The sequence below is a fragment of the Delphinus delphis genome, chromosome 13, assembly GCF_949987515.2.
Source record: "Delphinus delphis chromosome 13, mDelDel1.2, whole genome shotgun sequence".
Lineage (NCBI taxonomy): Eukaryota > Metazoa > Chordata > Mammalia > Artiodactyla > Delphinidae > Delphinus > Delphinus delphis.
In genome coordinates, this window is record NC_082695.1 from 18,195,022 (window position 1) to 18,218,702 (window position 23,681).

The following is a 23,681-nucleotide window of genomic DNA, read 5'->3' on the forward strand; positions in this document are numbered from 1 at the left end:
TTGGTTTGCAGAATATGATCCTATAAAACCAGAAAACGCACATGTGTTTTTAACTGATAGGCACCAGGCATTACATAAAGGGGAGGAATCTCTTTGGGAAGTGAGTTTTTCTCATGAATGGTGCAATCGATCCTTCCCCGAGGACTTAGACTTTTCTCTGCATTTGAGGCTCAGTTACTGGGGAGACTGAACCACGCGCCAGGTCAGAACAGGTGGTTAAGGCATTAATTCCAAGAATCATTTTGACCTTCTCAAGATGGCGGCAAACCCTTAATGTCAATCATCACGCTCACTCCATGACTTCCTCTATGGCTTCCACTTCCTGTCTAAGGACCCAACTTCTGTCCGAAGTTGTGGCGAAACACATGCCCTGTTAGCGAGTTCTTTTTCCTCCAACAAGAACTATTAAAAGTAATAAAATAGCATGAGTTTCGTGTATTTCGAGGTTTCGCCGTCATCCGTGGCTCACAGTTTCTCTCTAGGTGGCAGGGGAGCGCGGTTTTGATCAGGCGCGCGCCGCGGGCAGCTTCTATTTCAGTGGGTCTTCGGCGGCAGAGTGAGGACCCGGGAGTCACTGGAAGCGCAAGATGGCGACGGCGGCAGCAGCATCGGCTTCGGAAGCGGAGGCTGAGCCCAAGGCCGGACCCAAGGCCGAGGGGGAGGAGGCTGAAGCTAAGGAGGCTAGGACGAGGAGGAAGGTGTTATCGCGGGCCGTGGCCGCCGCGACGTACAAGACCGTGGGGCCGGAGTGGGACCAGCAGGAGGAAGGCGTGAGTGAGAGCGATGGAGATGAGGAGTACGCCATGGCTTCCTCGGCCGAGAGCTCCCCGGGGGAGTACGAGTGGGAGTACGACGAAGAGGAGAAGAACCAGCTGGAGATCGAGCGGCTGGAGGAGCAGGTGAGCGCGGGGGTGGGCGGCGGGCTCCTTCCCTCAGGTTCCCAGGCCCCGGCCCGCCTCCCTTGTCCTCGGCGGTAATAAAGCCGCCAAGGCCGCCAAAGCGCAATTCATCAGCGCGTCTCCCGTCCTTCGAACGCTTACTGCTTGCCAGGTGATTTGCAACCGTTATCCCATTGAACCCTCGCAAGAACCCGCTGAAGGAAGTAGTGTATTTCCCGTTTTATGGGAGGAAACTGAGGCTCTTGGTAGAGGGAATTCTCTTGCTCAAGATTACAATTCCTGCAAATGGCGAGACAGGCTTTTGGCGAGACAGGCTTTGAACTTTGAAACGACTCCAGAACTCCCGCTTTTAGCCACACCGTTCAGCTGTCCAGCACGAGAAATACAATTTTATTTCTAAAAGAGAGTTATTTGCCTGTAGGAATGAAGACGCTGATGAACTATGGCGTGGTCGGGAAGATATTAATGGTGACGGTGATAATAGAAATGGAAAGGGAGCGATTACAGCGTCTGGAGCCTAAGGCCCCAGTTCTGGGTCTTCCACCCTTGCGTGCGCTTGGGCGAATTTCTTAATCTCTCTCAGCCTCGGCTTCCTTATTTGTAAATTGGGAGAAACGATTTCCGCGCATAGGTTTGTTATAATGGTAATTAAAGCTCGGGGCCTGGCCCTAGTAGCTACGTGATTTCTAATCTGTAACCTTATGAGATACAGGTGGTGGTATCTCTTGTGTAATCTAGGATTCCAGCAAGAAGTAGGTGGCACATTCAAATTAAGAAAGTTTGAGAAAAGGTCAGTAAAGGGACTACTGTGTCTAGAGCAGGGAAATCAGGAGTAAAGGTTCGGTACCCCAGGGCTAGTAGTAGCAGTACCTTTAGGTGTCCACCTTTAGGCCTGAAGAGGTGATGGGAGGGACTGGTTTTCCAAGTAGTTGTGTGGAGACAACACCTGAGAGGAGGTGAGACGTTTGTTCCAGGGGTGCGGCCCCAGTTTCCCATCAGGGATTGGGGTGGGGAAGAAGTACCCTGACCTACTGCTCTGCCTCTCTCCAAACAGTCTGCTGGTGCCGTCTGCTGGAAGCAAGACAGCCAGAGACCTCATCAGTGTGGTCCACACAGTGGGTCACAGGACGGGGAAGAGAGAGGGTGGAGTGGATTTGGAGGGGCAAACAGATGGAGCACATTCTCATTTTACAGATGAGGAAACTGAGGCACAGAAGGAATGATGAAATGATTTGCTTAGTCACTCGTAAGGGGTTTTGAATTTTTCAGGGTTGTCTGTGGACTGAATGCCACACTGGCTATGAAATTACTTAGTGATGTGAGGTTGTTAGCCTGGGTTTCTCACTTTGCTGGGTGTGAGATTCCTTATAACGTCCTCTCTCGAGGTGATGTTTTTGTTAAGTTGTGAAAGTTATATTATCTTTTGGTATATCTGTCCCACTTGTCATTGCATCTGAACCAGCTGGGGGTAGGCAGGTGGTTACCATTTCTGCTTTTTATAAATAAGCACGCCGAAGTCCATTCAGTCTTTTATTCATTCAGCAGTGTAACAGGAGGTGCCAGGCGGACTGTGTCCCTGTCCTGGTGGAAATCTGTTCTTCTGGAGTTGGGCCTTTCAATGAGCCATTAGCTTACTCGGTAGGGGAAAGAGGATTACCTTTTTAGGGGAAGGGGAGGCTTGGAAGCAGAGCGATTAAGTCCTTGATGAGGTGAGGGTACCCAGCTTACTAGAGAGGAGGGTGGGTCAGGGCAGAGGCCACCGGCCTACTGGTATTGTGCAGTTGCCAGCCCTGCCTCAGGCCACCAAAGGTGACCACACAGGATGGGATCTGGCAGGTGATGGTGAATTGAAGAGCCTCTGGCTTTATCCTCTTTTCCGGAGGGTCTAGAAATGGACTTTTCCAATTTTTCCAAAACTCCCTCCCACCTCCTCCTAATCCCACAGCCTCTAGTTCCTGCTGTAATGACTCTCCTGGTGGAGCACGATGGTCGGTAACTTCCAGAGAGGTCTGTGAAACCCTCGGCCTTGTCGTATTTGCAAATTCCAGTTCTCGCCTTGAGTGTGTTTATGAAAGCTCGCAGTTAGTAGTATCTGTCCATGTAACAAAAGCGGAGATTTCCCACCATTTGTGTTTTTGGCCTGAAACTAAAAGTGGCACCTCGGTGTCTTACAGGTCATGTCAGCGCTCTGAGCCTGCTGTGCCAGTTGGTAAAGGGAGGGCTGTAGTAGCGCCTCCCTCACAGGGCTGTTGTGGAGCTTGAGTGACAGGTGTGTAAAGCTCCAGGCACAGTTTGACACACAGTAGATGCAGTGATGGGACCTGCTCCCTTCTCCTTCCCCCCCTCTTTCCTGTGATTGCAGCTAAGTGTCCTCTCCACCAGGCCTCTCTGTCACCTCTCCGCCCCCAGTCCAGGGCCAGGTTGTGCTGTTAGGGAGTTAGGAAATTTAATTCGCAGAGCGCTTGCACGTTGGCTAAGCCTTCTCTTTCTTTAAAGCATCCTTTGTCGTTAACAGTGTTCTGAGACCAGACTAGACCGGCACACGTGCTCGTCTGTCAGTGCTGGTTGAACACTCTGGAAGGTCTCTTAAATGCATGTCAGTGTGCATTTAATGTATGTGCTCTCAGAGCACGTCTCCATATATAGTATCTTCATTATTTGGGCCTAAAAATCAGAAATTTAGATCAAAAACCATCCTAGAGACAGTTCCTTTACTTCAGTGAGTTTTCTCCGTTTCTCTTCTGACCTCCGTCTGGTGTTCACGGGAGGGCCGCTTGCATAGACATTACTCAGCCTGGCTAGGCAGGACTTGCCCACCCCCCTTCACGCTCAGAAAACACATTCAGACCCAGGTGAGTTGCGAGTGATGGGGTGACAGGGAGAACTGCGCCTGCTCCTTCGTGAGGAGAGTACATCTTCCATGATCTTCAGTTCTTTCACTGTGGTTACTTGCGTGACACACTTGACAGCCAATTTTGAGACATCAGTGCATCATGGCAGTCCACTTGAGATGCAGAGGTGTACTCCAGTGCCTTCCGGTACAGACGGGGAAACAGAACCCGTGGACGTTAGAACACTTGTGTCCTGACCTCGTCCTGTCCTTTTACAGCCTATCACATAATCATGGGGTGGGTTCAGCCTGTCAAGTTTTATAAATCATGAGCAGGAGAACATTGCTAAAAGATTTTTTTTTAAATTATAGGTCATGAGCTTACCTGATACTGATTCTTCTTTGTTACCTACTTGTGTGTAATTTGATCCGTACAAAGCAGTTCACATCTGTAAATTGTAAAGGATGGTAATGAGATGAGCACCCTTGCTCTGCCCCTTGCTCTAAGAGTGGGGACTTCATCAGTACTGCTGCCCGTCCCCGCGGCTTCTCCCCGGTGCCAGTGCCCTGCCTTGACCCCATCCCCTCCTCAAACCCAGGTAACTGCTTTTTTGAATCATGAGTGCTTCCTTCTCTTTTAAAACATGTATAGTTTTATCCTCTAAGTATGCATTCCTAAGCATATATTGTCCACTTTTGTTTGTTTTTGAGCTTTTAAAAAAGTGTATCATGCAATGTGTAATCATCCGGGACTGCTTTCCACTCAGCAGTGTGTTTCTAAGATTCAGCCGTGTTCTTGCAGTTGCAGGTTATCCATTTTGACTGCTGTGTGTTCAGTACACCAGCGTGTGAGTAGCCCACAGCTTATTGGTGGTTCTGGCATTTGAATTGCTTACAGTTTTTTTTTCCCTATTACAAACAAGCTACAAGGAACATTGTTACTGTTAAACTGTGCTAGTCTCAAACCCTGTAAGAGTTTCTCTAAGTCAGTATTTTTCAAACTGGGGCCATGGTCATGGGTCATGAATTCATTTTAGTGGATACACCCAGTGTCCCTCTGTGATATACTTTCTGGTTGCGTGGGTCTGTTTCTGGGCGCTTTCTAGCGTTCTGTTGGTCAGTTTGTCCCGTGTCAATTCCGTGGTCTAACTCATTACTGCTGAGACTTGCTACCTGCTGAGACAGATCCTCCTGTGTGCAGTTTAATGCAATAACTAGGGTCTAGATTACTAAGAGTATATTGTCAAATGGCAGTGTTAGTCGAATGAATTGTAGGTCATCTGTCATCTCTGGAAAGGGAAATATTTATTGCTGAAATGTGGCAGACGTTGGAAGAGTAGATACTAGTCTAGTCGTGGTGTATAGACTTAATGTAACCCCATACCCCAACTTGTTTGAAAGCTTTTTTTTTTTTTAAAGATTTATTTTTGGCTGTGTTGGGTTTTCGTTGCTGTGCACAGGCTCTCGCTAGTTGTGGCAAGAGGGGGCTACTCTTCCTTGCGGCACGCGAGCTTCTCATTGTGGTGGCTTCTCTTGTTGCAGAGCATGGGCTCCTGGCGCGTGGGCTTCAGTAGTTGTGGCTCATGGGCCCTAGAGCTCAGGCTCAGTAGTTGTGGCGCATGGGCTTGGTTGCTCCGCGGCATGTGGGATCTTACCGGACCAGGGTTCGAACCTGTGTCCCCTGCATTGGCAGGCGGATTCTTAACCACTGCACCACCAGGGAAGTCCCTGAAAGCTTTTTAAAAAATTAAACTTTTCATTTTGAGGTAATTGTAGGTTTCCCTCCAGTTGCAGGAAATAATACAGAGAGATCCTGTGTACCCTTTACCCAGTTTCCCCCACTGGTGACCTTTTGTAAAACTATAGTACAGTCTCACAACCCACGTATTGACGTTGACAAAGTCAGCACACAAATTGGCTCTGTCACCTCAGGATCCCTCCTGCTGCCCTGATAGAGCCACAGTTCCTGACCTCTAGCACCCACTAATCTGATCTCCATTTCTACAATTTTATCATTTCAATAATGTTATGTAAATGGAATCATATAGTATGTAACCTTTGGGGATGACCTTTTCTCACTCAGCATAATTCCTTCAAGATTCATCCGAGTTGTGTGTTTATTTGTTCCTTTTTATGGCTGAGTAGTATTCCATGGCGTGCGTGTTCCATGGTTTGTTTACCCATTCACCCATTGAAGGACTTCTGGGTTCTTTCCAGATGTAGCTGTTAGGAATACAGCTGTTATGCACATTCCTGTACAGATGTTTGTGTGAACATAGGTTTTATTTCTCTGGAAAAACACCCAGGGGTGCAGTTGCTGGGTGATATGGTACTTGTGTGTTGAATTCTATGGGAGACTGCCGAAAACAGTTTCCTGAGTCGCTGTACCCATTTTATATTCTCATCAGCAATGTATGAGTGATCCAGTTTTTTTGCATCTTCTCTGGCATTTGTTGGTGTCACTGTTTTTCCTTTTGGCCGTTCTGATAGGTGTGTAAGGATAGCTCATTGTGGTGTTAGTTTGTATTTCCCTGACCGTTATTCACGTGCACTCACTTGCCATCTGTGTCCCCTGGATATATTGGGTTGGCCAAAAAGTTCATTCGAGTTTTTCTGTAACATCTTACGGAAAAACCCAAAAGACCTTTTTGGCCAACCCAGTACATGTTGGTTCATGTCTTTTGCCTACTTTTTATTTTATTTGGATTGTTTGTTTCTTACTGTTGAGTTTGGAGTTATATCTTTTAGATATTATTAGTCCTTTGTCAGATATGTGGTTTGTAAATTTTTTTTTCCAGTCTGTAGCTTGTCTTTGCATCCTCTTAACAGAGTCTTTTACAGAGCAAAAAGTTTTAATTTTGATAAAGTTCTAACTTTCTGAGTGTTTTTATCGTGAATGGTTGTTGGGTTTTGTCAAATGCATTTTCTGTATCAATTGATACCATGATTTTTGTTCCTTAGCTTGATATATAGTGGACTACAGTGATTGCTTTTCAAAGATTGAGCTAACCTTGCATACTTGGAATAACTCCCACTTAGTCATGGTGTATAATTCTTTTTGTACATTGAATTTAGTTCTGTAAGTTTTCCTGTCCACTCTGCTAGCTGCAGTCCACTTATTTTAATTTGCTGTGTTTGCATTTTCATTGAGTTCTGTGTATTTTAAATTTTCTTTGAGATTTCCTCTTTGACTCATAGATTATTTAGAAGTGTATTGCTTAATTTTCAAGCATTTAGAGATATTCCTACAGTAATTGATTGTTGTTATCGGAAAACATACTCTGTATGATTTAAGTTTTTAAAAATTTGTTGAGGTTTGTTTTATGGCCCAGGATGTGGTCTCAGTGAATGTTCCTTGGGCACTTGAGAAAAATGTGTTATTCTGTTATTGTTGGGTAGAGTGTTCTATATATAGCAATTAGATCATGTTGGTTAATGGTGTTGTTGAGTTCTTTTATATTCTTGCTGATTATCTGTTTGGTAATTCTTTTAGTTGCTGAAGTGGGGGATGTCGAAATCCCCAATATAATTGTGGTTGTGTCTGTTTCTTCTTTTAGCTCTATCAGTTTTTGCTTCATCTATTTTGAGGTTCTGTTGTTTGGTGCATGCACTTTTAGAATTGTTTTGTCTTCCAGGTGGGCTGATCTTTTTATCATTATGTAATGTCCCATTTTATCTCTGATAATTTTCTTTGCTGTAAAATCTACTTGATGTGATATTAGTATAGTCACTTTTTGCTTCTTTTTGTTTAATGTTTGCATGCTGTATCTTTCCCCATCCTTTTACTTTGAACCTACCTACATCCTTGAATTTGAAGTGAGTTTCTTGTGATCAGCATAGAGGTGAGTTGTGTTTTTATCCACTCTGCCATTCTCTGTCTTTTAATTAGTATGTTTAGATCATATGCTTTGAAGGTAACTATTGATACGTTAGGTCTAAAGCCTGACATTTTTAAATTTTCTGTTTGTTTCCTGTGTTGCTTGTTCTCCTGTTTCTCTTTTCTTGCCTTCGTATGGGTTATTTGAACATTTAGTATTCCAGCTTGATTTATTTATAGTGATTTTTAGAGTATTGCTTTATATAGTTTCTCAGTGGTTGCTTTGGGTATTTCAGTATATTTGACTTACATGGTATCTATGTTTTACCCCTGAGTGAAGTGTGGAAATCTTCCTATTTAGGTCCCTTTACCATTCCTCCTTTGAAATGTCATTGTTTTGAGTATCAGATAGCCTTAAAATTTTTATTTCCATTATCATACGATTTAGAAGACTCATGAAGAGAAGGATCATCTATTGTATTTAGCCATATTTCTGCTCTTTCTTCCTTCCTGATGCTCCAGGATTTCTCTTATCATTTGCTTTCTGTTTGAAGAAATTCCTTTAGCTATTCTTTAAGAGTAAGTCTGCTAGTGACAAGTTCTTTTAGTTTTCCTTTGCCTCAGATGTATGATAGCTTTGGAAGCAGTTATCTTAATTTATTAACTTTTAACTTGAAATATAAACGTTTTTGTACCTATCACTCAGCTTCATCAGTCTGTTGCCATTCTTGTTTCTCCCGATAGGGATTTTCATTTGTTTGTTTGTTTAGTAAAAGAAAAGAGCTCTTACTGATGTACCTGGCACGTGCTTCAGCGTGATACTAAATTACCTTTCAGTGGGATAACAAGGGTAGGAGGGAGGCTCAAGAGGGAGGGGATATGGGGACATGTGTATGCATATGGCTGATTGACTTTGGTGTACAACAGAAACTAACACAGTATTGTAAAGCAATTATACTCCAATAAAGCTCTATTAAAAAAAAAAAACCTCACAAGAACCTTACGAGCTAGAACCTAGTGGTGTATACCATTTTACAGATGAGGGAATGGAGACTTAGAAAAGTTAATAACTTGCCTCAGGTCATACTTTGTGTTTATTTATTTGCTTCATTAGAATGTTTTCTGTATTTCAGAGAGAACCCACATGTGTTCTGACAGGAATTGAGAGCGTTTATTATAAAAAGCTCTTTCTTGTGGATTTTTCTCCCTCTTCCTGAAGGTAAACGTTGCCTTGCCCTTTTCGTGGCTCTCCCACATTGCACATATTTTGTGCTTGTGGCAGACATGTGTCGTCACCAATGGTGAAAGAAGCTGAGTGGTTTTTTTTTTTTTTTTGGCGGTATGCGGACCTCTCACTGCTGTGGCCTCTCCCATTGCTGAGCACAGGCTCCGGACGCACAGGCTCAGCGGCCATGGCTCACGGGCCCAGCCGCTCCGCGGCATGTGGGATCCTCCCAGACCGGGGCACGAACTCGTGTCCCCTGCATCGGCAGGCGGACTCACAACCACTGCGCCACCAGGGAAGCCCAAAGCTGAGTTATTTTGATGATGGCATTCTAAATTTCAACTTCTGTTCCTTTTTCTTCTAGCTGTCTATCAACGTCTATGACTACAACTGCCACGTGGACCTGATCCGGCTGCTTCGGTTGGAAGGGGAGCTTACCAAAGTGAGGATGGCCCGCCAGAAGATGAGTGAGATCTTTCCTTTGACCGAAGGTAAGACTTCCACAGTTGGGCTGCTTTTATAAACACAGAGAATTGAAGAGTGTCCTTTTTTTTCAGTGCTGAAAGTGGGACATGCTCCTTATAGAAAATTTGGAACATATAAGTATAGTGGAAAGAAGAAAACCCATCATCCAAAGTCAGCGGTTTTTAGTTTATCCTCTTCTAGTTTTTGCTAAACATACTTGTGGTCATGCGATACTGACTCATGTTTTGAATCCTAATTTCTTTATCCTAACTTTATCATAAAATATTTCTATGTAATTAAACTTTTCCCCCATTTCCTTTCTGTTTCCTGTTCTAGTATTTGTGTATTTAATCCATTCTCAGAAACAGATAACTGTAAATGTATTATAACTAAACTTTCACAAATAATTTTTAATTTAAATGTTTCATACCTTATTTGTTCCACAGTAGTTGGGCATTTAGGTTATTTCTGCTTATTTGAAATATAATTACACTGAGCATCTTTGTAGTTAAATCTCCGTGAATATACATAATTGATCTTTTAGGGAGAAGTTGGAAAACACAGGTCCTAGATCCAGTTCTGTCCCCTTCTCCCTCCCACAAAGCATAACTGCAGAGCATAGAAGCTGAAATCAGATTGCCTGGCTATATGTCTTTCTAGCTGTGTGACCTTAAACAAATTATATAAACATTCTAAGACTCAGTTTTGGAATTCCCTGGTGGCGCAGTGGTTAGGAGTCCGCCTGCCAGTGCAGGGGATGCAGGTTCAAGCCCTGGTCCGGGAGGATCCCACATGCCACGGAGCAACTAAGCCCTGCGCCACAGCTGCTGAGCCGGCGCTCTAGAGCCCGCGAGCCACAGCTACTGAAGCCCTGCGTGCCTAGAGCCTGTGCTCCGCAATGGGAGAGGCCACCACAGTGAGGGGCCTGCGCGCTGCGGCAAAGCGTGGCCCCCACTCGCCGCCACCAGAGAGGGCCTGCGCTCAGCACGAAGACCCAGTGCAGCCAAAAATAAATAAATGAATAAACAAATTTATTAAGACTCAGTTTTCCCAGCAGTAAAATGGGGATAACAGTAGTTTCTGCCTTGTAGTACATTGATTGGAAGAGCCATTCTGTGCACAACATTTATTAACACATGCTTGGCATGTTGTAAATGCTTAGATAGATGCCATTGTTACTAATGTCCCTGTCACCTACCTCATAGGTTTTTGACAAAGATTGAATGAGAAAATACATCAGTGCTTCGCAAAATATAAAATGCCCAGCCACTCTAGGGATATTATGACTTTAGTGATTGATCTTCTTTGGAAGCATAAGCCTTCTATGTGCTTGGTGCAGGTTTTAAGAATTGAATTTCTGTGAACTGGGCCAGGTTGTATAAGGTGGATGAACCGTATTCGTGCTGATGCCTCACGGTGCAGTCCCTGCTTTCAGCCCGCCCTTTGGTGCTGGGGGTGGTAACGCAGGGGACCCTGGTGTCTTGTAGAGCTCTGGCTGGAGTGGCTGCATGACGAGATCAGCATGGCCCTGGACGGCCTGGACAGAGAGCACGTGTATGACCTCTTCGAGAAAGCGGTGAAGGATTACATCTGTAAGTTCCCTGCGGGCTCTTCTGAGGGTGTCAGGTGGGCTCATCTAGCATCACTCTGCCTCCGTGGATTGTACTGTGAGGTGTTGCTACCCAGTAAAGAGCATTCGTCCAGCGATTGGAAAGATTGGAGTTCATTTATTATTATCATTGTTTGTGGTTTTCAATTGAGGCTTTAGGTTTTAAAATACAAGTAGAAGAAATATTTGAAGGAAGGAGGTGAATATACTCACCCCCACCATTTATCTGGCAGGGAGAACTTACCTGGTATTTCCAGATGACTAAGGGTTACCTTTTACACATTGTTTGGATTTTTAGAAGCTTTGGACAGAAGGCTTTTTTTTTTTCCAGTACTAAAAAACTTAAACATTTAATTTTGACATTTTTATAGATTTATAGGAAATTGCAAAGATAGTACAGAGAAGTCCTATGTACTTGCTTGATCCGGTTTCCCCCAATATCTTATGACTATAGTACAAACTCAACACCGGGAAATGGACCTTGGTACAATGTGTGTGTATACACACATTGTATACACACAATGTGATATTTTATCCCACCATTGCATCGAGATGCAGAATCTTCCGTTACCATGGAGATCCCTTGTCTGCTGGTCTTGACATTTTACCAGTGAAAGTGAAGTGTGGATGCCTTCCCTCCTTTAAAATCCCGTTTGATGGGGGCTTCCCTGGTGGCGCAGTGGTTGAGAGTCCACCTGCCGATGCAGGGGACGCGGGTTCATGCCCCGGTCCAGGAGGATCCCACATTGCCGCGGAGTGGCTGGGCCCGTGAGCCATGGCCGCTGAGCCTGCGTGTCAGGAGCCTCTGCTCCGCAACGGGAGAGGCCACAGCAGTGAGAGGCCCGCGTACCGCAAAAAAAAGAAGAAAAAAAAATCCCGTTTGATGGTATAAGTCTCTAAATATTTTCTCTACATACATCGAGGACTATATCACACAATGCTATGGACAGAGTGTTCTTAAAAATTATTTTAAAATGTTTCCAATTTTTAATTAAATACCCTTTTTCCTATCTGATTTTCCTTACTCCCTCTGTGGACATTTCCCCTAGTGAGAAGCATAGACCCTCTGTAAACTAGGCTAACCCTCACTAAGGGCTTCAGCTCCAAGAGCTAGTTCATTTCCATTTTCGTTTTGCAGCCCATATGGCAGCTCTGTACTGGTGAGCAAAAACAGAGTAGCTCACAAACCTTAGCTAAGTTTTTAGAAATGACTTATTTCATTGAGAAAGCAAGCCTAAGGAAAACACACAGTAATTCTCATGTTGGCTTTATCTTTCTAGTATTTTTATTTTACAAGGTTAGTGTATGAGCATCAAAAATTATTTTCAGATCTCTGAAAAGTGACTTGATAGGCACAATATGTACAGTAAGAATCGATGCATTCATAAAGAGTTTAATTCAGTGGTCTTAGTGCTGCAGGAGTGAGTATATAGAAAGTTTAAAAAGTGAAAGAAACAAGGTAACCAGGTCTTTTTTGTTGTGTTTTAGAGATTTAAAATCTCTAGTAACAGGATTGGTGCTTTTAATTTTGTGTTTCACTTTGATCAGAAGGCTTAAAAATGAATCAAGATTTAAAAGTTGAAAAATTCTAGGCTTTGCAGTTTTTCTGAAAAGTCACTCAGATTTGTAACTATTTTCATTTAAATCTTTACTGGATTTTTTCAATTTTAACAAATGAGCTCTATAATCAGTCGTATTACATATTACCACTTGGCATGTACTGTTTATGGAGTCAGATCTCAATGGTTATACCTAGTAGGGTCATTAAGATAGACTTTCTTTTCGGGCTGCAGTGTTGGTACAGGGAACCTGGGATACTTGTTGGTGATGCTCTTCCCTTTCTCCATGAATGAGTACTTTTTTGGTGGGCTCATTTCTTCTGTTGTTCATCAGAACAAAAGTTTTGATGTTTGGGCATATCGTATCCTGAACTAATAGAACACTTCTCATTTTTAGGTCCTAACATTTGGCTAGAGTACGGCCAGTACTCAGTCGGCGGCATTGGTCAGAAAGGTGGCCTTGAGAAAGTCCGCTCTGTGTTTGAAAGGGCCCTCTCGTCCGTCGGGTTACACATGACCAAGGGACTCGCCATCTGGGAGGCTTATCGGGAGTTTGAAAGTGCCATCGTGGAAGCTGCCCGGGTGAGTGACCAGTGCTTGCCTTGGCCACCCAGGGCTGTCCTCGTAAGTGGTCTTGGGGAAACATAGTTAACAAAACGGTCTTTGCCTGTCACTTAGTGGGTGGGCAGTAAATAAAATCACGAGTCTTTGTGGAGTAGCAAGAATGTCTTCTTTGACTAAAAAACAGATGACCCTACAATTTTTTCCTGATATTTAAACATACTCCTGTTTTAGTTACTGGTTTCAGGTGAGAGTACAAGGATAACGAAGTCATTCCAAAAAAAAGATTTTGTATGCGTGTGTGTATACATATGTATGTGTACATATATATGTATATATACATCATGTCCCATAGTAACTGAGAGATTTGATCCCATCATAATTGCGTTTTTTAGACTAGACTATGATTTATAGAATTTTACAGTCCCCTCCCTAGTGTCTCTTTTCCACTCTGTGTGTGACCACAAAGTTGTTGTTGGTACCGTGGAGCCCTGTCCTTAAGTTAGATCACTGTGGTTAAAGTAGCTCAGTCCCGTCTTGATTGTGTCCCTGTTGAGAAATGTGCGGTGGTGCTCTCCGCTTCCCTGGACTAAGGCATTGGGACTGAGCCTCTGGCTGACACGTGCGGCTGTCTCGAGTGTCAGTCGTGACCCCACGTGGAGTCTGCTCCCACGCTCCGCTCGGTGTTCATGCACTTTCTGGCCACTGTACTTGTACTCTTGACCTCCCTTCATCTGGGAGTCTGTTTTCCTCTCTCGCCAGCTCCGGAGAGCCTGTAGGAGCATCCCTGGTGCCAGCTCCTCCAGGAGCCTCTCCTTGATTCCCTCCCTTCATAATGACAAACGCAGCCCTGAAAACCAGCTTGAAGCAAGCCGCCATCCTTTGATACTTGTGACGCTTCGCTTTTGTGATGCTTATGCTGTATCTTGTTGTAGTCATTTGGGTACATTTCTTTTTTTTTTTTAACGTCTTTATTGGGGTATAATTTCTTTACAATGGTGTGCTAGTTTCTGCTTTATAACAAAGTGAATCAGTTATACATATATATATGTTCCCATATCTCTTCCCTCTTGCGTTCTTGGATTCCTTCTTGCTCTCCCCTCATAAACACTTGCTAGGGAAAACATTCACTTTTGAGCCTCGTGCAGCATTTGGCACAATACCTCGTGTATGAGAGGTCCTATGAATTTTTTTAGTGTGAACTAAAGATGTGCTGAAATATTTTTTGAAGTAGGAAGAACCAGAGTTTGTCATTTACTACGAATTTGCTTCTTTAGCCCATAGCTGGCTTCCTTTCCCCTTTTGACCGGGAACAAACCTTTGATTCACAGCTGGAGAAAGTCCACAGTCTCTTCCGGCGACAGTTGGCGATCCCACTCTACGGTAAGAGAAAGTGACCCATCCACAGCCAGTCCTTCGTCGTTCTTAGAATGCTTTGGAGCATGTCACGTGATTAGGCCTTTCCCAGCATCTCGTGAGGTGAACGTGGCTGGTGTTCGTATTTTCCTTGGACAGTATCACTGTGGACAGGGCCCTGGGGAAAAACATATCTTGAATTGTTCATGCTCAAGTGGGTTACGAGGGTCAGGGGCAGGACTAGAAGCAGACTTCCTGACCCCTAGTTTCCTGTATTAAGATATTGTCAGGGAGGCAGAGAGAGGGTCTCTGAAAGGAATAGGGAAACTGACTCCCTGTGTTTTCTGGGGGAACTTTATTGAGTAAGAGCTCCATTATGAGCATTTTCTCTTCAGAAGTAACCTCCATAACAGTGTGGGGCTTGTAGGTGGGCTAATATCCTCCTCCTGTGGAGGTGAACTGGTGGCCCAGGAGCGCAGTCGATTGGAAGTGTTCCTATCTGAATTTCTTGGGACTTGGGAAGGAGTCTCCTTTTGTGTGAACATATTTTGGCAAGCCAAGCCTTTGAGCTTGAACATGAGCAGCGCTGGGAGGACTTATGAGCATGGGAAGAATTGGGTGCTGCCATCTTGTTTGTTCCCCAGGTGCGGTTATGCGTTGCACACCCTCAGAACCTCTGGCCAACTTTTTTTTTTTTTTTTTTGCGGTACGCGGGCCTCTCACTGTTGTGGCCTCTCCCATTGCGGAGCACAGGCTCCAGACGTGCAGGCTCAGCGGCCATGGCTCACGGGCCCACCCGCTCGGCGGCATGTGGGATCTTCCCGGACCAGGGCACGAACCCGTGTCCCCTGCATCGGCAGGCGGACTGTCAACCACTGCGCCACCAGGGAAACCCCCTCTGGCCAGCTTTACTTGAGCCCAGGTGTTATTTCTTTTTACTTCCTGGTTTATTTGGATTGGATTTGACAAATTATGAAGTGGCTCTCCAGTTGAATCTTTGGGTGACAAGCAGAAAAGGCTAGAGCTGAGCTGGCTTCTATGTTTAATCTCACATACCAGTGTGAGGCAGTACAGCTTGGTGAGCAGAGCATGAACTTGAGTCAGACTGCCTGGGTTCAAAGCCTTGTTCTCCTGTTAACTGTGGCCAGTTGATGTAACCCTCTGCTTACGTTTCCTGAACTGCAAAGTGGGAATCATGGTAGAACCTCCCTCGTAGAGTGGTGAGGATCGAATGAGGTGATGGATGTGAAGTGTTAGAACATAGGGAGCAGTAGGTAAGTGTGGTTAGAGCGTTGCTATTAGTTTCATTTACTCTGATTGATTAACTAGGTGGTAGGGCTGCCCAGGATGGTGCTTTGAGACAGAGTCTAAGACCAAGTCAGGGCTCAGCAGAAGAGCTCAGGATTCCATCAGTAAGAGCCCTGTGGCCACAGATGTGGGAGGGGCCAGTGGCACCTGAGTCTCAGGGTTTACTCTGTGTTTGAGTTGATAAAACCCAATGGCAAGACCCATGGGCTGAATCCATCTCTCAATAGATATGGAGGCAACGTTTGCAGAGTATGAAGAATGGTCAGAAGACCCCATACCAGAGTCAGTAATTCAGAACTATAACAAAGCACTACAGCAGTTGGAGAAATATAAACCCTATGAAGAAACACTGGTAAGTGTTCGTCTCTTTTACAGTAAACGTCTCTCTACAAACTTTTCCCTAATTGATAGTTGCAAGTAAAACAGTATCTTTAACATTTGTTTTATTGTGAAATATACTATAGAGTGTATAAATGTGTACATTCAGTTTACATCCTAATAATAAAGTGAACATCCATGTACCCACCACCCAGGTTAAGAAATAGAGCATTGCCAGTACCTTAGAAGTCTCCTATGTGCCCCTCTCCGATAGCCTCCTCTTCCCTCTCCCGAGAGGTAATCACTTTCCTGACTTTTGTGATAATCATTCCCTTGCTTTTCTTTATAGTTTTACAACTTATGAACGTATCCTTAATTAATATATGGTTTAATTTTGCTTGTTTTTGAACTTCTATATAATGGAATCATGCTGTATATTTTCTTTCAACATGTTTTTTGGGTTTTACTCATGTTGATAAGTATAGTTTTAGTCCATTTGTTTACACTGCTGTAAAGTTGTCTGTGTATAAACAATTTATTTATCTGTGTTCTTAGGTGGTTGGGTTGTTTCCAGTGTTTTGCTAGGAGGAGTAGTTCTGCTCTGACCGTTCTTGGACGTATCTCTTGGTACACATGAAAAAGAGTTTCATTCCATTACGTCAGAATGGAATTGCTGGGTCCTAGGGTGATGCTGAACTGTTTTCCAGGCTATCAGTTGCTACTCCCGCCTGCAGTATCTGAGAGTTCTCATTGTTCTGCCAACCTGGGGTATTGACATACTTAAATTTTAGGCAATCTGATGGATCTGAAATTATAGTTTTAATTTGTACTTCCCTCATAACTAATGACGTTGAGCATCTTTTCACACCTATTGGCCATTCAGATTTCCTTAAAAATTTTTTTTCTTTGAAGTACCTGTTAAAGTCTTTGGCTCATTTTTTTTTGATTTGTCTTTTTTCTAATTGATTTGTAGGAGTCCTGGGTCTTAATCCATACTTTTGGTTGTATGTATTACAGTTTTTTCCTCCCAAGTTTGTGGCTTGTCTTTTCCTTTTTTTTTTTTTTTTTTTTTTTGCTGTACGCGGGCCTCTCACTGTTGTGGCCTCTCCCGCTGCGGAGCACAGGCTCTGGACGTGCAGGCTCAGCGGCCATGGCTCACGGGCCCCGCCGCTCCACGGCATGTGGGATCCTCCCGGGCCGGGGCATGAACCCGTGTCCCCTGTATTGGCAGGCGGACTCTCAACCACTGTGCCACCAGGGAAGCCCTGAAGACCAATTCTTAATTTTAATCTAATTGGATTTGTCATTCTTTCCCTTAGGGTTTGTGCTTAATAAATCTCTCCATGCTCCGAGGTCACTAATATACTTCGTTCTGTTTTTCTTCTGAAAGTTTATATTTTGTCGTTCATCTTTAGGTTTTCTTCTGGAATGGATGTTCGGGTATGGTCTGAGGCAGGGTCCAGTTTCGTTTTTCCATATGGAGAAACAATTGTTCCAGTGCTGACTTTGATAATTCCATCCACCCTCACTCATATGCTGCCCCACATCTGTCATGGGTTAGCTTTCCATTTCTGTGTGGGTCTATTTCTGGGCTCTCTGTTCTGCCCCACTGGTTTATATTACACTGCCATAATGACAATAGTTTTATAATTAAGTTTCGATCTTTGGTAGCATGAGTCCCATCCATGTTGTTCTCCTTCAAGAGGGTCCTGGCGTTCTTTAGCTCTTAGTACTTCCATTAAATAGAGAGTCAGCTTGTCAAGTTCTACTAAAACAAACAAACAAACAAAAACTTGATTTTTTTTTTTTTTTTTTCCTACACTGCACCACATGCAGGATCTTAGTTCCCTGACCAGGGATCGGACCCGGGCCCTTGGCAGTGAGAGCATGGAGTTCTAACCACTGGACTGCCAGGGAATTCCCTTGAATTTTTGATTGGAATTGCATTGAATCTGTAGATCAATTTGGGGAAGAATTTATATCTTTTAAATATTGAATCTTCCAATCTGTGAACATGGTATAGACCTCTGCTATTTAAGTCTTGTCTATAAAGTTTTATAAATTTATCCGGTGTCTTGAACACATTTTTAGATGTATTTCTAAGTTTTTTTTTTGATGCTATTATAAATGGTATCTTTTTAAAGATTTCCTTTTCTAGTTGTTTGTTCCTGGTATATAAAATGCAATTTTTTAATATTAATTTTTTAATCAAACTTGCTCAATCCTTATTAATAATTTATAGATTTGGGGAGATTTTATGTGTTGACAATACACACACAATATTATTTGTAAATGGCATTTATTCCCCTTTCTTGGTCTTAGAATACTTTTAACTTCATTTACCACCCCTCAGACTTATGCTTTGTTTTCTTGTATTTCTTGTCTTTTAGTTGACCCACAGGCATTGTTATTAATGCTGCATTTTGCAGTTCCAGTTTGTTTACATTTATTGCATGCATTTCCCATTTTCTTTGCTCTTTCTTCTCACGTCATAGATCTTTCACCTGCAATCACTTTTCTTTTGCTTAAAGTCTGCCCTTTAGCATCTCCTGCACTGGATATTTGCTTGTAACAGATTTTCTCAGTTTTTGTTTGTTTTAAAAGGTCCTTACGGGGCTTCCCTGGTGGTGCAGTGGTTGAGAGTCTGCCTGCCGATGCAGGGGACATGGGTTCGTGCCCCGGTCCGGGAAGATCCCACATGCTGCGGAGCGGCTGGGCCCGTGAACCATGGCCGCTGAGCCTGCGCGTCCGGAGCTTGTGCTCCGCAACGGGAGAGGCCACAACAGTGAGAGGCCCGCGTACAGCAAAAAAAAAAAAAAGGTCCTTACTTTGCTCTCCTTGAGAGTTAATTTCTCAGGATACAGAATTCTAGGCTGACAGTTCTCTTCTCTCGGCAGTTAAATATATCTTTTTGTCTTCCGGCTTCTGTGGTGCTGCTGAGTCAGCTGTCTGACTCTTGCTTCTTGGAAGGAAAGCCTTGTTTGTTCTGTGGCCACTTGTAAGGTCTCACTGGTTTGGTTTGCTGTCTGGCAGTTTCACTGCAGTGGGTCCAGATGTGGATTATTTTGTATTTATCCTGCTTGAGGTTTGTTGGGCTTCTTGGCTCTGTTTCTGGTATCTTTCATGGCCTGGTGAGTGAGAACACAGGCTCTGAGAGATGGGCTGCCTCAAGTCTGAATTTTATCTCTGGGCTAGTACTTAGCCTCCTTGTGACTCAGTTGCCTCGAATGTAAGATGGTTATAGAAATGATAGCTGCTTCCTACGATTATTGTAAAGATCAAATTCTTTAAATTTATTTATTTATTTATTTTATTTTTGGCTGTGTTGAGTCTTTGTTGCTGCGCACGGCCTTTCTCTAGTTGTGGCGAGCGGGGGCTACTCTTCCTTGCAGTGCGTGGGCTTCTCATTGTGGTGGCTTCTCTTGTTGCGGAGCACGGGCTCTAGGTGTGCAGGCTTCAGTAGTTGTGGCTTGCGAGCTCTAGAGCTCAGGCTCAGTAGTTGCGGTGCATGGGATTAGTTGCTCCACGGCATGTGGGATCTTCCCGGACCAGGGCTCAAACCCGTGTCACATGTATTGGCAGGCGGATTCTTAACCACTGTGCCACCAGGGAGGTCCCAAGATCAAATTCTTAATATTATCTCTTAAACTGGCAAAAGCTTAACCTTCCCTTAGCTTAACCACTTTCACTTAGATTTTGTTTGCAGTATTTCTTGTTTCTTGGCCAGTTTGTTGTTGATTTGCAAGAAGCTTTTTTTTAATATTTAATCTAGTATTTTCAGTGGCACAGTGTGTCTGGGTAACTGATTTTGTCATTATTAGTAGAAACTGAGTCTCTCCAATATCATCTTTCTAAGTTCAGAGCATGCGTGCTCTCTCTCTGGTCTGCATGTGCTCCCTCTCCCTTTTTCACATGTAAATGATTGGTATTTAGTTGCATTTCACAAAGCTTCATTCATGAAATCCTCAGGCAGTTGAATTTTGTTTTGACCTTCAGCAGAGTGTGGCTGAGGAGAAAACAAGTTGAATAAGAGGATTTTGTTTAAAAAGAATTTTAATTGTATGCCTTTGGATCAGTAAACATTGAGCATAGCCTCCTCCATCTCCTGCATATACCTGTACTCTGGCAGGAGCTGGTATTTGGAGTGACGAACCTGAAATAGCACAGGGCACCAAGTAACTCTGGTATGGTTGCATTCACCCCACTCAGTAGGCCCAGAAAGTGATATCTGTTTTGAAAGGATGGTTAGCAGTGGTCGTTGGCAAAGATGTTTCTCTTTCATTCAGTTCCTGATTGATGGGAGATTTAAATTCCCTGTGGTCTGGGGATGGAGTTTAAAAAGGGTTTACGGAGCCTTTGTAACTATTGCCATGAAGAGGCACTTTGGATTCACTTTCTGCTCATCAGTTTATAGACCTGATATGCAGAGGTTCTGAGAGTGGGGATTGGTGATTCTTATCTTGGTGTGGCCGTTCTCACCAAAATTTACTACGGAGCTGTGTGTGCTCTCTGACAGTGTCACATAGCTCATTGCAATTTCACTGCCATTCTCCTTTGCCCCAGTTGCAAGCCGAAGCACCCAGGCTGGCTGAATATCAAGCATACATCGATTTTGAGATGAAAATTGGAGACCCCGCCCGCATTCAGCTGATCTTTGAGCGCGCTCTGGTCGAGAACTGCCTTGTCCCAGACTTATGGATTCGTTACAGTCAGTACCTAGTAAGATAACCTACCTGTTCTAATCTCACTTTATTTTTTACCAATTTAGGTTCCATTTAAAGAAAATCAGAAAGAGTGCCAGTAGTTAGCTGCATGCTGCTTCTCTCTGCTTTACTCACTGAGGAAGTCTCCTGGTGTTTTAAGTTATTTTAAACTGATAACTGTAAAAAAATTCTTGCATAGCCTTACTATTGTGGACTTTATAACATATTAATTTTTCTTTTAACTTATTATCATGGAAAAACGTAAATACATAAATGTAGACACATTAGTAAAATGAAACTGCAGTTAACCATCACTCAGCTTCAACACTTAATTAATGGCACTAGTCTAGTTTCATCTACAGTCTTACTAGGTTCCTTACCTATTTTCCTCCCTTCCATGTTATTTTGAAGCAAATCCAGAAATCACATTTTGATGGTAAATATTTCACTGTGCATGTATAACAGATTTGAATCGGGATCTAAACAAGATCCATACATTAGGATTGGCTGGTGTCTCTTAAAGCTCTTTGATCTGTAGGTTCCCCTCTCCACCTCTCTCCTCTTTTCCCTCAAAACCCCTTGTGATTTTTTTGTTGAAGAAACCAGTCATATTAAGGAAATGTCTTTTGTCGGTTGTGCTGGGAATGTCTCATGGATGGTGAAGTCTTAACAATAAAATTTTCTCTCCTGACTCTGGCATTCTTTATCATAGGATCGGCAGCTGAAAGTAAAGGATTTGGTTTTATCTGTACACAGTCGCGCTGTTAGAAACTGCCCGTGGACAGTTGCCCTGTGGAGTCGGTACCTCTTGGCCATGGAAAGACATGGAGTTGATCATCGAGTGATTTCGGGTGCGGATGTTTTTGTGGGAAGACTTCTAAGCTTTTTGTCCCGAGTCAGAAACATTGAGCTGTGACAGAAGTTATTAAATCAGCGTTCCCCAGGCGGTTACTCTGGGATATTGGGTATTAGTGACAAGAAGGGCTCTAAATGGGAGATATGAAGTAGTCGTATTTTTTGACTTATTAGAACTTTTTAACGTCTTAATATTCATTGTGATTTTCCAGGGAGTCATGGTCTTTTCACCAACTCACTTGACCTGGAGCACTTTAATGCAGGGCACCTTGTGGGTTGTGCCCTTCCTAGAACACAGTTTGTACACCACTGTAGTAGCCTGTCTTTTGAACATTTCTCTCTAGCTCATTTCACTTTTGTTGCATCCCATTATTACTATTTAAGCCATATGGAATTTTATAGTCAGTAGCAGTTTTTATAATCATCTTGATAACTTCTTTTTGAATTGGCAACAAATCCTGGCTTTTTCTTCGACTCCAGTGACCTTCGAGAAAGCTCTGAGTGCTGGCTTCATTCAGGCCACTGATTACGTGGAGATTTGGCAGGCGTACCTTGATTACCTGAGGAGAAGGGTCGATTTCAAACAAGGTATTGAAGTTTATGTGTTTCCTATCAGAACTGAGTTTTTCCTTAACGTGTTTTGGTAGGATGTCCCAGTTGCCCAGGTATCTCATGGTGGGGCAAGTGATATTGGTAACTTTTTTTTTCTCAGAAATTTTAGCTATTTCAGTTTGTAACGAATCATGCTGTGTATTGTAAAGGGAGAGAGTAATGGTCCTTATGGTTTACACTGGCTCCTGCCAACTTCTTTAGTCTCATTTCTCCCTTCTCTCCCTTCTGTGTATCCTAAATAGTTCTTTACATGGGACTGCTGCGTTCCTTTTAAATCATTGAACGTCCATGGCATCCCCTGCCTTCCTCTCTCCTCCTTCAAAAAAGAAAAAAAAAAAAAATGAGCAACCAGAACCACACGCCCCCACCCCTAATTGGTGCTTGCTTCCTCATGCAGGGGGCTTTTAGCCATTCTGCCGGCTCGGGGAGACCCCCTCTGCTGTGGTCCCGCACATGGCGCCCGTGTCACTTTTGTCCTCGTACTGTCTGTGATGTGCTGTCTTCCTGTATCTGCCTCCCCCCACTGTGTGATGAGGGCAGGGCCTGGCAGTTTTATTTCCGTGTCCCCAGCATGATGCCAGGGAGCTTCAGTGTAGGATTGAAAAGAACAAACCAGACGTGGCATGTGGCTTCCTCGAGCCGAACCTCTCTGCACTTTCTCACAGACTCCAGTAAAGAGCTGGAGGAGCTGCGGTCTGCGTTCGCCCGCGCCTTGGAGTACCTGAAGCAGGAGGTGGAGGAGCGTAAGTGGGCCTCCCGCCGCGGCCGCTCGTGCTGCCTCTTCTGCTCCGTGTACCTTTTTAGTCAGAGGCGCTTTGCCTCTCAATTACTTTCTGATTTCGTCTACTTCTGTTCTTCAAGGTTTCAGTGAGAGTGGAGATCCAAGCTGCCTGATCATGCAGAACTGGGCTCGGATTGAGGTAAGTGTTTTTGACACATTGTCAGTTTCATCCCCCTTTGAGGGACCTTTGTCCGATAGTGTGACCGAAGCTGAGTCAGAATCCCAGGTGACGGTCTAGGCCCTGTAAGGATTCATGTTTATTTCCTTGCTCGACACACATTCGTTTCTATCTTAGGGAGAATCCTAGCTCCCAGCTCAAAGTTGCGCAGCGGCTGTCTGAATGCCAGGCACTCACTTGTGTGTTCCCTTCCCGCGCTGTGCCCCATTGATGAGCACGTTCCCAGCATGAGCCGCTTGCCAGGCCTATCCCTGTGTGCCGGGGGATGAGATAAACCCTGTCCCTGTGCTAGTAAGGCTTTAAGCTAGTGTGGAAGACAGACAGTTTCACAAATAATCAGAGGATAAAATGAGTTGAATGTTATTGCTGAACCAAGGACCCCAAGGTGAGTAAGACGTGAACCCTGCCCATAATCAGCTCGTAGGATTGTAAAATTCTAGCGTTTTGTCCTCTGGGGGAGAGTCAGGTATCAGGTAGTTGGTGGGTGGGATGGTTGTGTGGAGACCATGTTAACGATGCAGCAACTGCGGCTCAGAAGTTAAGAGCCGGCATCTGCTCCTCGATCCATCTTTCTTTCTCTGCCTTGCCCTTCAAATAAAACACTT

At 43.9% G+C, this 23,681-nt stretch overlaps 1 protein-coding gene across 2 annotated transcripts in view; it reads left to right on the top strand.

Annotated features, from left to right (window-relative positions):
* The first annotated feature begins 332 nt into the window (after positions 1-332).
* The window catches only part of SART3 (spliceosome associated factor 3, U4/U6 recycling protein), a 33,952-nt gene continuing 10,603 nt past the window's right edge, over positions 333-23,681 (top strand). The window contains exons 1-11 of one of the 2 annotated variants that reach the window (XM_060028254.1): positions 333-899; positions 9,136-9,262; positions 10,724-10,828; positions 12,802-12,986; positions 14,243-14,348; positions 15,857-15,981; positions 20,511-20,666; positions 21,363-21,501; positions 21,986-22,093; positions 22,783-22,860; positions 22,979-23,037. In XM_060028254.1, the coding sequence (XP_059884237.1) occupies positions 588-899; positions 9,136-9,262; positions 10,724-10,828; positions 12,802-12,986; positions 14,243-14,348; positions 15,857-15,981; positions 20,511-20,666; positions 21,363-21,501; positions 21,986-22,093; positions 22,783-22,860; positions 22,979-23,037 (1,500 nt within the window). In that variant the 5' untranslated portion in view covers positions 333-587. The remainder of the gene's footprint in view (positions 900-9,135; positions 9,263-10,723; positions 10,829-12,801; positions 12,987-14,242; positions 14,349-15,856; positions 15,982-20,510; positions 20,667-21,362; positions 21,502-21,985; positions 22,094-22,782; positions 22,861-22,978; positions 23,038-23,681) is intronic. The other variant, XM_060028255.1, reaches the window with a different exon arrangement.